Source organism: Thunnus thynnus, chromosome 14 (genome assembly GCF_963924715.1).
Source record: "Thunnus thynnus chromosome 14, fThuThy2.1, whole genome shotgun sequence".
In the NCBI taxonomy this organism is placed as follows: domain Eukaryota; kingdom Metazoa; phylum Chordata; class Actinopteri; order Scombriformes; family Scombridae; genus Thunnus; species Thunnus thynnus.
The window spans coordinates 11,481,405-11,495,343 of record NC_089530.1 but is presented as its reverse complement, the minus strand read 5'-3'; the positions used below and the strand labels follow the sequence as shown (position 1 = coordinate 11,495,343).

The 13,939-nt window shown below is 41.0% G+C and overlaps 1 protein-coding gene across 1 annotated transcript; it reads right to left on the bottom strand.

Annotated features, from left to right (window-relative positions):
- Window positions 1–84: 84 nt before the first annotated feature.
- Window positions 85–13,296, bottom strand: ppp1r21 (protein phosphatase 1, regulatory subunit 21). Its single transcript, XM_067609832.1, has 22 exons — window positions 12,612–13,296; window positions 10,353–10,421; window positions 10,035–10,181; window positions 9,704–9,805; window positions 9,453–9,617; window positions 9,283–9,341; window positions 9,094–9,188; window positions 8,786–8,838; window positions 8,332–8,481; window positions 8,106–8,207; window positions 7,934–8,022; window positions 7,632–7,768; window positions 7,379–7,471; window positions 6,711–6,838; window positions 5,766–5,915; window positions 5,315–5,407; window positions 4,063–4,317; window positions 3,634–3,669; window positions 3,372–3,488; window positions 2,535–2,633; window positions 2,276–2,404; window positions 85–1,686 (listed from the first exon to the last, which is right to left on the bottom strand). The coding sequence occupies exons 1-22, from the start codon at window positions 12,669–12,671 to the stop codon at window positions 1,657–1,659; spliced, it is 2,358 nt and encodes a 785-aa protein (XP_067465933.1). The 5' UTR covers window positions 12,672–13,296; the 3' UTR covers window positions 85–1,656.
- Window positions 13,297–13,939: the final 643 nt, after the last annotated feature.

The following is a 13,939-nucleotide window of genomic DNA, read 5'->3' as shown; positions in this document are numbered from 1 at the left end:
TAAAATTCCTACAACTCTCAGACATGCAGCACAAAAGTTTAGGTCAGACACATTGAAGGATCAGTAATAACCAGGTGATTCCTGTTTCACTGTTGAGCAAGCTTTTTTTATTTTGTTTCACATATTAATATGTGCTTTTGAACAGGTTACACTGTGAGGATACAAGTATTCTTTTTGATCGGTTTTGGGGGGCGTTGGCAAATCTTTGCGATCAAAGGTTTGCTGGCAGGTGTAGACTGGCGAACGAGAGGTTTGAATGGACTGCTAGAAACCACTGCTGGGCCTTTCTTTCATTCACCTCATCATGTCGGTACAAGCCAGAGAAGTTCTGTTGCACTGTAAACTTTAACTGCACTCATGAAACAGGTTGTCTAAGCACCAGTTACAGTATAGGCCAACCCCTCGGACACTTCCCAGTAATCCTTATAGGAGACACCCAAAAAGTAGCTGCAGATTTAGTTTTCCAAAGTTTGTGGAAAATTTTTGTAACCTCAGAATAAATGCCTTTTTGTATATATATATATATATATTTTTAGAAATGATACAGTACAATTATATCTTAATTCCAAATGAGTGTATATTCACATTAACCCTTTTTATCCGTACAGAGTACAACATGAATTTAAAGAGTGCTGTGCTACACCAGGCTTCTGAGTGCACATCCACGTTTACTTTGGTGATAAAAATGACTATTGTTAAGAGTAACTTCACATAGACAGACTGACACCGTTTTACAAGCTCCGACTTGTCCATCCTGCCCTTTCCTTCTAGGTAAACACAGTTAATCAGTGCTTCCAGGCAGACATCTTTTTTTTTCTTTTCTTTTATCCAGCTCCAAAAGGACTGAAAATTTTCCATAATAAGGAATGAATTCAAGTGTTTTTGTTAGTTCTTCATTGGAGGTTTTAAAGCCCTTCTTCTCGTCACATATATGCATGTGTTAGAAGGGATATTATGCTGTATGTAAACATACAGCCCCTTGGAACCACTTGCACAAATAATCTCAAATTTGATCTAAAAAAAAAATAAATCTAAGTGTATTAAAACAATACTCACATGTTGTAAAGCCTGGTGCCACAGTCACACAATGAGACAACACTCTGCACACATACAGCCACACCAACATTTACTCAAGTTAACCTCCTCCCACAGATAAGCAGTAAGAATGCAGTTTCAATTTCTCTCACATGTACATTAAGCAGGAAAAGTACACACATCGATCAACAGGGTTTGGTCTTCAAGTCTTAACTTCAACTGTTTCAAGCTGTTTATCTTCCTCTGTCCCTTTTTGGGGAGGAAAAAAAACGGTTTCTCTCCCATCCTGCTTTGGCCAAAAGGTCAAACAGCAGCTTCCGGTACAGTTTGAGAATGCATGTTTAGCAAATCATGTTATGTTATGTTATAACTGGTGCTGTGACATGGAAAAGAGGAGAAAAAAAAGAAGCTTCTTCGGTCAGACACGTTCAAGCCCCCACACAGTTCATTTGTATTGCCACTGCCTGATAATGGAGAAATCTGAGGCTCATGTAGCCGTCCTGTGCTTGTGGTGATGGTGGTGATGTTGGTACCAGGACGCTGCTGGGAGGCTCCACAGTCCACATCTTCCCTCAGGGTGCCCTTGTGATCCCAAATGGAGCCGGTGTTTGGAGAGCAGCTCTAGCGACCTTTGTTCTTTTTGGCGTTTCCCTAAAGAAAGAAAGAAAAAGAAAAAGCTCAGCTCTGCAAAAAAAAAAAGAATCAAGATGTATCTAAGACTCCTTGTTGTGTTTAAGGTGAAGTAGCTCAGATTTGCATTCCGTTTCAAAATCTTGAAACATGCCGGGGCTGGTTTCTGGCCTTCACGAGAAAATTGCTACCTTTAGATGATAAACATGTTCTGTCCTGCGACTTCCCTACATGCACTCATCTGTGTGCATGCAGTAACAAGCAAACGTAAAAACCAGGCCTCTCCATTTCTGCAGCTTTAACTTAATGATTTTCTCAGATGGTTCCAGCAGGTGCTTTTCCCATCAGACCCGGCGGCAACCACACCGCCACCAATGACCTCCCCAGTTCACCTCGTAACTGACAGAAACTTAACATCATCACGTTTCAGTCCAAAGCCTGAAATGATCCCTCACGCTGCCTGAGGCCACTGGATTTTTATTACTTCTGTTTAGTGATATAGAGCTTTTGGAAACCAAAGTAAACAAAACAAACATTTTAAAAGGCTTAAAAAGAGTTTGAAACCAAAAAAGAAAAAGAGAGACTCCAGAAATCTATCTCTGTGCTTTACCTTGCTGCCCAGTTTAAGCGTGTCGATTTCCTCTCTCTGTTTGCTCAGTGTCTCATTCATACTGCACAAGTGGTCGCTCATCATGCTGAGCTGGTCTTCGTAGCTCCTTTTAGTCGTAGCCAGCTCATCCTGTATGGCAGACAGCACAGTTACAATGAGATGTGAGTGTCTTCTGCATCAGAAGAACCGAACAGTCGTGGGAGGAAGCTGATGTCTATACTGAGACGGGAAGCTCTCGGATAACGAGGCTGCATTTTACCTGCAAGCGTGTGATGTTCTGATTAGCCACTTTGACCTCCTCGCTCAGAGTCTCCCGTGATTTCTCTGCAATAGCTAATCTCTTGGCCAAAGCGCGACACTAGAAAAGGGAAGAGCAAAGTTAAAATAAATAAATAAAAGAGTGTTGTCCCCGGATAGGTATACAGCATAAGTAAAAGGCTTTTCAGATCTTTTTCAAAAGCCGCAATAAAAGCAGACGTTTCTTTGAGAAATCAAAATATTTGAAGACGGCGTCAAAGATAAATGCACAGTTTGAAATAGTGACAGTTTAATACCTGAGACACTGACTCAAAATCAGCTGCATTCCTGTTGCTATGATACACAGCGCAGATGACTGACATGTCAGTTAGTCACAATGCGACAGGATGTCACTTAAACAAGTATCTACATTCAGATCAAGCCTCACCATAATACTAAAAATAGTAGGTGTCAGTTTCTCAGGGAAAAAAAAAAAGGCAACACTTAAATACGTAATACACACAAAGAAACACGAAGGACAAAGAGGAAAGAACAAGGAAACAAGGTAACACACTGTTAACTTCTGGGTCTGTTTCTAATCTCCCTGTTCTCAAGCAAATTACAGAAGCAGACAAAAATAGTTGGAATGATTATAGGAAGGAACACATGAAGGAACAGGGTGACTGACTGTTCTGCATCTGCACTAAATGTATCTGGGTGTTTAAACAGTACCCGGCCCTGTAAGAGTTTCCATACTCTTACCTTGATTACTTAAAAAAGCCATGTGTGCTATGAAAAGGTCAGTTCTTGTGCTATGAGGAGTCTTTTTTTGAGATAAACATTGGAGTTAGGGCGTCACCTCAGAGTGGAAGTGAACAGCTTTGCTGTCAGAAATCTGGAGCTGAGTGGTGAGCTCTCCGACTCTGGTCATGTAGTGAGTCTTTATAAGATGCTCCCTGGACTCCTCGTCTCCCACCTGCAAACACAGACACAACGCTCAGCTAGATTAGATTTCTCTCTCTTTTTTTTTTTTTTTTTAACTTCATGAAAGTGCTGATTTCAAATGCTTTTAAAGAGCTCGTAATATAAATGTGTTCATTTGTTAGTGGATGACAACTCACATGCTCAACTGTGGGTGTTGTACACAACATACCAACCTGATGACAAGATATAAAAGAGATATATCAGAGAGATTATAAAATCCACTTCAAGCACAGACAGGCCTCTAAAACGGCAATGACAAAGTAGCAGTGTAGGAGATAAGAACAATAAAAGCTAATATGCTGTGACTAGTGATACAACAGCTCTGGATTGTGGGTGCCCCGTGAACTCTGTACTGACTTGCATAAACAACCGTATTCTTCTGTTCTGCCACATCAGCACATTGGAAGTCTGAGTTTTATTAAGCAAAAACTTGCTTAGCGTGGGAGCTACAAGCAAGAGCGATAATACTCCCTTTGTTGAAGCAAGTCAGACATCCATGCCACGGGCAGAAAATTTCCTCTGCAAGCAAAAATGTGAAGTGCAACAGCCAGTAAGAGCGACTGTACCAGGCTGGTGCACAGCGTAGTCTCTTTTCCTGCAGCTTTCAGCTCAGTCTCCGCTTCCTCGTGGCTCTGTTCGAGCGTGCTGGCTGCAGCTGTTTGCAAGTTTGGACTTCCTCCTAGAGCCGCCGCGAGCTGCGTTTCCAGGTCCGCGATGCGCTGGTTCTCCTTCTCCAGCCGCACCTTCCCCAGCTGGGCCTCCAGGAGCCAGTGCTCCTTCTCCTGCTCCAGCCGAGCAATCTTCTCCTGGCTCTGCTGCACCTGTGGGAGGCCACCGGGGAGAGGAGAGGAGCGGACAGTGAGCTCGTGGGAAGAGGGCTAAGCAAAGGTTGGGAGAAGTGAGAGGGCAGCAGTATTTAGGGAGAAATGGGGAGACTATAAAACAAAGCAGTTTGTAATAATAATAATAACAATCTATCTGTGGAGCAGATACACAAGATTACAAGATTAATCTGATTAAAGGAAAACCTAAAAAAAAGCTTATGGGGCCTGATTCTGCTATCCTGAGCTCTTTAGACAGTTCCTTCCAAAATCTGGAGGCTCAGATGGCAAAAGCCCAATATGATTTATTCTTCTGCTATGTCAGTGTATTTGAAACTGTGTGACTGGTGCTTCAGTGATGAATTTAAGCAGGCTGATATGGATCTAATCACACATTTGTCTAAAGTGCCTCATATGTTTTCAACTTGCTCGGGACAGAAAATGTACTGCCTTACTGGAAAAGCTACTCAGTTCACACCCTGTCCCTACAGAGCAACTGTCTAAAATATTACATGACTGTGTTGTATTATTTTGAGGCAGATGTTGCTGTTTTTGTTAAGATTTCTGCAACATTATCAACAATCTATTTCAAAATCCCCATACTGTATTTCCTCAGCATCCAGTGATGCTATTGGTCTTCTGTTTCTAATTTGCCCAGATTTCCAGTTTCTTCTTTTATCTTAATGTGACCCAGTGAACACAAAGCCACATAAAAAAAAATGCACGTGGAAACATGTCATGACTCTGTTTTAATCCTTATGTTATTATACCGCTGCCTTCATGGCAACCAAACCTTGCTGGCACGCTGACTCATGCATGGTTACATGGTCCACATAACACTGAGGGCCTGCTTGTAGCCAATAGCCAGATGTAACCTTTCTTTAAAACTGATGTACAGTAAAAAAAAAAAAAAAAAAAAACCTTTAAATGAATCAAATCTGAACCAACGGAAATAGTATAAAGAGAGAGTTTTATGAAGCAAAACTGAGTGTCATACCTGCTGAGTGAGACCTTCTCTACTCTCAGTGGAGCTGGTGAGTATACGACGGTTTGACAGGGCTTCTCTGTATGGAACAGACTGTGGCCGGGGCTGAATGACAAACAAAACAGCAATTCATAAAGGAAAAACATGCATTTTATATTAATATTAAACTTTTATTTGTAAAGAACTAATCTTGAGTATAAGTTACCCAGTTTCAAAGGAAAAGAAATAAATAAAAAAAAACTAAGAATAAAAAAATGTGGACAAGACCAGGTGAAACATACTAAAATATTAACAAAGGTTTTCTCATTAAAGGATATTTTGAGAAGTAATTTATAAGATGTTACACATGTAGCCTGGTTAATCTTAATGTGCAGTGTTTTGTTGCTTTAACTGCAAAGCTCTGGTCACCCTTTGTCACCAGCTGAGACCTGGAAATACCCAGCAGATTTAAGCATAAACTAACCTTTCTGATAGCGTGGATATAAGCAGCTGCTTTCTTTTTGTTGGCCAGCATGCTCTCTGCTTGCAAGGGGTTGAGGGCTGCTGTGCTGCCTCTTGGACTGTAGCCCGGTGACGTGAAGAAGTCCAAGTTGTTGCTGAAGAAAGTGGCAATCTGCGAGAAAACAGGAATTTTGTCTCATATCATTCAAAGAAAAAAGAGATATTGGCATCCTTAATTCATTAAGGACATTTCTTGATGCAGATACTCAGCATTCTGTTGTGCCTCAAATTAATCAGTGTGTATACGGTAGGGGGATGATTCCACCACCAAGGATGATAAAACGTCTGAGCAATTAAGCTTTTGCCTACAGAGATGTTAGTTCTCAAAATGCAGCTCACTCCACATATCGTGTGCCAGTGTGTTATTTAACGCTGCAGCCCACCGGACTGTGCCTTCCATCAGCAGACACATCTCAGGCAACGGTTCACTTGATTCACAAAGAGAAATCATTTATCGCTTACCCTGACTGGGGAGCAGCTGTACGAACCGTGATTTGGATGGTATCTTTGAACATTTAACTGCTGCCCACCTGAGTCCTGCCTCTCTGTGTTCTCACATCAGTGGCAAATTACCGTCATGATCCAGTTGCAGAGAAAACCCACTGCTACTTACAATTAAGCCTTGATGTGTTGCAGCCGACAAAAAACAAGACTAGGTCAAAACCTAGTATGTGGCTGGACCGTGTTTAGAACACCAGAGGGCTTTTAATTTGAAATGACGGATACAGGAAGTGGCGACACGTGGCGACACCCGGCGAGTGGTGTAACTCAGTCTGTCGGTGATTCACTCATTCATTCAGTCAGTCACGGACTTCGGCGTTTATAGGCCTGGCCCCTGTGGTCCAGCCATAAACACATGATATAGGAAACATGAACCTGGCTGCTGCCTGCCCCCTGGTGGCCGTACCTTGCCAGTGCTGCTGTTCAGTGAGCCCAGAGATCCCAGCAGGCACTCTGTGGTGGTGCAGAGCTTCTGGGTGACAGTGGGGAGCTCCTGCTCTAAGCTGGCCTTCTGGTTGTAGTGCTTTGACATTTCTGGACACACAGGGAGGAAACAAAACAGCAGGAGAGGCACTTATACCACCTGTTGACTTTAATTCACCAGCTATTTTTTTAGTACATTCTGCAACAAAGGGCTGATAATTTAGGATGCTCTTTCACTGAGTGGGGTGTAAATGATGATGTATTATGGATTTTCACAATGTATAAACATTATAAAGCTGCACGTTTGTATTATTGTGCCCACAAAGAAAGCATCAAAGACAAACAGCAGTCTGCACAAAAAGACATTTCCACTCAGCTAAATGTGGCAGCTGTACAAAAGTGGCTCTTCTCTACCAGAGGGAACTAAATTATACTTCCATTTGGCATCTCAGTGTGATAGACGATGCACTGAAGCCTCTGGATATTTACTGTACAAAAATGGGTTTGTGGGTATTGTTGTGAAAATATAAAATCTGTCAGACTTTTGTGAATGGCGACCACAGCGAGGTAGCGATGTGAGGGAATTGTTTGGCTGTGTCACGCTGGTTGTGAAGTGGCTGCGGGTCAAAAAGGGCTCACGGTGCTCCTCACCTTTAATGGCGTCGTGAAGACTGTGCAAGCAGGCGGCCAGCTGGGTGAAGACAGCGGAGGTGCTGCTCTGTGGCATGGCATCCTGCCGAACACCTGAGACACAACGCACGCATTTGTAAAACAAGCATCTTATCACTTCACAGACACATCTGTAAAAAAAGGAGCCAATTCCAAACAGTAAGAAAAATAAAGACATAACTGGGATAATAGAAATTTCAGGTAAAAAGAGCTCAAATGGCTTATGTTAACCTACTGGGTAAGGCCAAAAGGTTAATGTAGTTCTGCAGTTTCTCAAACACAGAAGTTACTCTCTTCATGTCACTCTGCAACTCCTGGTTTTTCGCACTAAGGGCGGCAGTACAAAGAGGTGCCTCGCACTCTTCCTCCAGGCTGGAAGGAGAAAAGAAGAAAGCCATTAACACAGCCTCCTCCACTCCATTTCTGTAACACACACACACACACACACACACACACACACACACACACACACACACACACACACACACACACACACACACACACACACACACACACACACACACACACAGTGCTGACCTTTTCAGCTGGTAGGGAAGAATCTTTTGTAGAAAATGGGTGTACGAGGAGAAGTTATCAGCAAAGCTCTTCAGTTTGACCACAGTCTCCTTCAGTTCAAGAAAAAACAATTAATGGTTGATTATATACAAGCATTATTTTAAAAAAAAAACCCTGTACAAAAAGCACTCACCAGCACTGTGACAGTGTCCTCTGTGATGCTTTGGTGTAACTGCAGAAAACTGTCCTCCAGGGGGCGCACGTAGGCTGCATTCTCATGTAGATACTGGGAGAACTGGGCAGAGAGAAAGCTTGTACCATGAATATCATTTCCTATATACAACCAGTGTTACCATCTTATGTAGTTCACATTATGATTCATGTGTAATGTTTGTATTTCTTGTTTACAGCTGCCTAACCTTCTGGTTCAGAGGGGAGATTTGCTCAATGGAGGAGTCCAGAGGATAGATGTGCACTCTCTGCTCTGTGTATGAGTGGAAGTTCAGCAGAGCAGCCACAAGGTCCTGAATGAAGCCCAAAGCCTGACCTGCCACGTCCCGGGCTTTAAGCTGTATGAAGAAAAAGAACAAACACAAGCCACACTCCGCTGTATTAGTTGCTATGCTATGGCTTGTTTTCTTTAATATTAATATATGAGTATCTGTGAATTCTTGAGCATTATTGTCAGTGTCCTTAGCTGTTTGTTAGTACCAGAAAAATTTCTGAAATGATAAAACTGCAAAGTCTGTTTTTTTAAACACAAATCAGAAAATGAGAAATGAGCTATAATTCCAAGTTACACAGGTATTATTGGAGTTAAAAAGTATGTGCATGATAAACACAGCGACACATTGCTTTTGTTTTCTCACCCACCTGGTGTCTCCGATTGTGTGGTGGCACATTTAGACTGTTGAAGTCACTAAATTCTGGAGGATGAGAGAAAACAGAAGTTATAACCAGAGCAGAACCTCAACTTTGAACTTTTACTGACTCAAACAAAAACTGCTTAAAAAGGTTTAGCCTCCTGCCACCTCACGTGCAGAATTACAGTTTGGTGTAACATTACACTACTTACTACAGGGCAGGAGTGTTTTGACGGGATCAGTGACAAAGACATAAATGTCTGCAAATCGATCTAACCTTTCGTTTTTTGTCTGAGTGGCTCAGCGCCAGATACTCACTGGTGTCATTGAAGGGCACTTTCTCCTGGATAACACTGCTGCTTTGTTTCACCTGTCTGTTGAGTTCCGTCTGGCACCGCCTCAACTGCTGCTGACTGCGGAAAGAAAAATAAACAACAGTTTAACCTTACACATTAACTTCATTAAGTTGTGAACCAGAGAGAACTGTGAATAAAAAGGCAAATGTACCACTCTTCTGTTCGCAATCTGCACTCTTTCGCTTCCCTCTCCAGAGTCTGTGCCTTCACCTGTCAGAATAGAAATACACACTTCACAATTTCCACCATTAAAACTGACACGTTGTTAATCATCCTCCCGTCTCATCCTCCTCTCTGCCTTTTTCTCCAGCTCATCCTCACCTCTAAGCGTGCCTTGTCACTCTGCAGCCTCTCGATAGTTTCCATGTACTTAGTGGTGAGTCCGTCCACTACAGCCTGGTGCTGCTCGGAGTCTTTCTCCAGCTCCTCTAGCCGTGCCTTCAGCTCGGCCTCCTGCCTCCTGTGCTGCTCGTCTGCTTCGTAGAACTGATCAGCGTACAGAAGAAAACAGAGTCGTCACATGCACTGACTCCCCATTTTCTTAGGTTTCAATACTAAAGAACAACCCTTACTTGGATATGAAGTCGCTCATTCTCTTCTATCTTTTTCTGCAGGTCCTCATCAAAAACATTCTGGGTCTGCATGCCATGCTGTGAGGGGGAGTCTCCTTTGCTCTAGAAGAAGATAAAATAGAGCCTGTTGATCACAATCTTTTGGCTTTATAAACATTGTGTTTAATAATGATCCATTACTGTAGTTTGCACAGTTCATAATCACTCCTAAAAGTAATATTTTTGCTATCAGATTAACATTATGCTCATGCACAGGTTGTACAGAGGAAACATCCTGCTTCCTCTGTAAAACCGTGTAGGCACTCCCTTGTATTTCCCCCCTCATGATCACCTTCCCCTTTTTGCCCTTGGCTTCACTAACAGCCAGCTCCTCTTGAAGCAGCTCCACCCTCTTAGCCAGCTGTTGGTTTCTGAAGCTGAGACTGTCCATCTCCTGCTCCTGCTTTCTCAGGCTCTGGTCACGCTGCTTCAGCTGCTCCTGATGAGTAAAAACGAGCATAATGAATAACACAAGATGGTCGTAACAATGCTGTACATGGGTTCTTACAAACCAATATGCGAGCAAATCACTACCTCTAAATCACAATGATGTCAGATACTTTATACACTGTTGTTTACAAAATTTGTAGTACTACTTTGATTACTTTACCTTTAAGGAGGTAGAGTTGGCCTGTTCATCCACGACTGCCTTCTTCAGCACTTGGTTCTGGGCACGGAGCTGTGAAAAGATACAGAGGAAAATGTTGAGACATACATCAAACATAAAACATAACCAACAGTCAGTATTCTTCAGGCATCTGACTGTGAATAAAAGTTCCATAAAGCTTATTCTCTGACATTTTTTAAATCTTGAACTGTGAAAATAATGTTAAGTGACGTTTTGTTAGCAGTCCACACTCTATATCCTAACAGCTGAATGCAGCATCTAGAGCCTAATTCACACTTGCCTATTAGACAGACAGAGCGCCTCTGTCATACTGCTTGCTTGTGTGTGTTTTTGTTCTTTATCATATTCCTACTCATTACACTTCACTAGAGCAGGTCAGATGGTCTTTAGCACATAGTTTAACTACCATAGGATTATGAGTGGCAGTTACATAGTCAGCACTTTCTGGGCAGGATATGGTGCTTGGCTAAAGGGGAGATCAGAGTCAAACAGGAAACAGCATGCAATCCCTGTGGTGTCAGCTGATACAGAAACACAAGGCTTCACTGTCACTTGTTAACAATTAACCTTTAAAAAAAAGTGGAAAGCACTTGAACACAGGGTGTTTTGGCAACTTAAAAAGTCCAACCTGAATGAATCTGAAAAAATCAAAACAATGTTTAGGGTATGAAACTCAAATATGGTATGACCTAAACATATTGAAATCGTAAAGATTAGGACATTACAACCCCAAACCTGTGAGATATCTAGTCTTCTATCAAAATGTCAGTATATCATATCGATGTATGCTCAAATGCCACTTTAGTACTACCTTGCTAAAACCAAAGCAGCCCTGCAATAAATCCTGTTTTAATAAAGTTCAGTTTTTGATTAAACTGTTTCAGAGAATGTTGTTTCAACTTTATGAACATTTTAGTGTCTGTGGTTTGTTGGTGCTGTTGAATTGTATTGCTTTACACTGAGAGGACTTTGTGGTGTTATAACTGTTTTAATATTATCTGCTCTCATGCATATAAATGAGATGGCCAATAAATTATGAACATTTCTCAGTATATAAGGCAATACAAGTCAACAGAATGACCATAAAGTTTATAACGTTAGTGCTGAGTCAACATTTCTCTTCAATGGTTTCAACAAAAACTGTACCCACATTCACAGTGGTAGGATTTATTGTTTTAGACTGTATTATTTATGACTTGGTATAACTAATAAACTAGCAGCTGAGTGTATCTGATTACACTGACAAGAAATCCAGCGTTACATGGTGAGTTTCAACTAGGGCTGCAACTAACAATTATTTTCATTATAGATTAACCTGTTGATTATTTTCTCAATGACTCGATTAGCATTTGGTCTATAAAATGTCAGAAAATGTCGATAACTGTTTTCCAAAGCCTAAAATGCAACTCGAATGTCTTGTTATGTCCCAACCAACTGTCCACAACCCTAAGATATTCAGTTTACTATCACAGAAGACTAAAGAAAGCAGAAAATATTCACATTTCAGAAGCTGGAATCAGAGATTTTAGTCATTCCTTTCACAACAATTAATCTTTATCAAAATAGTTGGTGATTAATTTAATAGTTGGCAACTAATCGATTAATCGTTGCAGTTCTAGTTGAAATCCACTAAAGTAGCTTAACCTTCTGTGTCTTATGTGTGCGAATATGCTACACTTGAATTTTCTGGTCCACCTTAAAAGTGCCATAACGAAAATTCAGTTTACCATTTCATGTCACTGTACCATGTTCAGAGATCAGTAAGAAAAAAATGCCAGTCAAAACGAATAAAACTCTCGATTATCATATTCTGTGATGTCCCATGTCATATTAGAGTATTAGTTTCTAGAGACTTTTTTTTTTCTGAGCAGGTAGGACCGAAACAAATGGGAAGAAATAGCAACTGATAATCAGTTAACCATGAGTAAGAGAAAAATGCTACAGTTAAATAGCAAGTCAAAGCTTGATTGTACAAATACTTGATTGTATTTGTTTTACAGTTAATTAATTAGCTTGAAAATGACTGAACAGCGCCATCTACAGGAGCTGTGGCACTTTTTAAGGTGGACAAGGAAAATTAAAAATAAGCTGTGGAAAGACGCCAGTTCAGCGTCGTAAATAAGCTTGAATAATGAGCAATACTCATCTTTGGTAGTAGATACAGAACAGACACAGTATTAGCAGGTGGCTAATGACAGCTAACGTATCGGCTATAATGAGCGAACATAGCTGCTGGTTTACCTTGGAGTACTCCTGTGCCAGCTTGCTGTATTTTGTTTGCAGGTCGGTAACGTTAGCCATGGTTACTGGAAACGTTAGTCCCGTTATTAGCAGTTGACTCTATGTAACGTTTTCCCAGCTGACGGTTGTCCAAAACGTTTCTTCACACTGTCAGTTGCTTCAAATGTGACGATGGAGACGGTAAGCTTAGCGGCAACCAGGCTAGCACAGGTTAGCAAGCCCGCTTTTGATATTATTACGTTTTTCAGGGCGGCTTATTCCGTTATTTAGTAACACAAATCTCGGATACATTGTGACAGGAGGACGGTCATGAGTCCCGGAGAAAGTACTGGTTGGTGGTCATCTGATTTAACCAACGCTACTTTGTGAAGCCGGATGTTATTCCGACTTGACAGCAGTGCTTTTTTTTAACTTAGCACTACTAGCTAACCAGCTAGCAGCTAACTAGCTATGTAGCAAAACAAATCCCGACACCGCGAGCACCACATGTAGGTCAGTGTTATCTGACAGCAGCCGTGTAAACCTGCTGCGTCTGCAAAATCTGATTAAAGAGAGAGTGCAGCTGCTGCTGAGCTAGCGAGGCAGCCTTGACAGTCCATTCATCTCGTGAAATACTTTCATTTTTCTAACCCGCAAAATCCTCCCCGCATGAGATCCGAGCAGACACCAGCACAGAGGTCAGAGTTCAGAAAACAGCAGACTAGTGAGCGGGTGTAAGAAGGGCGCCGCCTAACGTTTGAAAGACTAGGAAAGCAATTAAGACGGATGGATTCAGATTTTACATGCAAAACATATGATCATATCAAATAAAATTATGCTACTTTTATATAAACTACCCGACAGTATAGACAGTTGTTCAGATTAGCCCCATTTCGACCAGCAACAACGATAAAATATTGCTTTCACATCAGAATTAGATTTATTTATTGGCCAAGTAGCAAGTATAAGGAATTCAGTGTGGTCCAGATGTCAACAGAAAAAGTAATAAACATGAACATTAAACAATAAATATAAACAAAAACATAACAGTGTAAGAAAAGAGACAGTAATTTACATTTCTGTGAAGTGAGGATGGACTATGTGCATTCATACTGACATGATAAAAAAAAAAAAACTATGTGCAAAAAAGCAGAATATAAACAGAAGTATGAATACTAATGTAGATATAAATATAAATTTGAGTGTAAATAAACTATTTATGTGTATTAACAGGATAAATACATTATGTAGAGTTAACTAATAAAAAAAAAAATACATCTACACAGTGCAGGACAGACAAAGATAAAGTATACACAATATAAATTAGATTGAGATATGGAGGTGAATAT

What these genes read in the sequence shown, in the direction of transcription:
- ppp1r21 (XM_067609832.1), bottom strand. Translation starts at nt 12,671, where the DNA reads ATGGCTAACGTTACCGACCTGCAAACAAAATACAGCAAGCTGGCACAG. An exon ending in GAGAAGGTCTCACTCAGCAG is followed by an intron (nt 4,318 to 5,314) that starts GTATGACACTCA and finishes GGCCTCCCACAG; the next exon opens with GTGCAGCAGAGCCAGGAGAA. An exon ending in CAACACCCACAGTTGAGCAT is followed by an intron (nt 3,489 to 3,633) that starts GTGAGTTGTCAT and finishes CTGTGTTTGCAG; the next exon opens with GTGGGAGACGAGGAGTCCAG.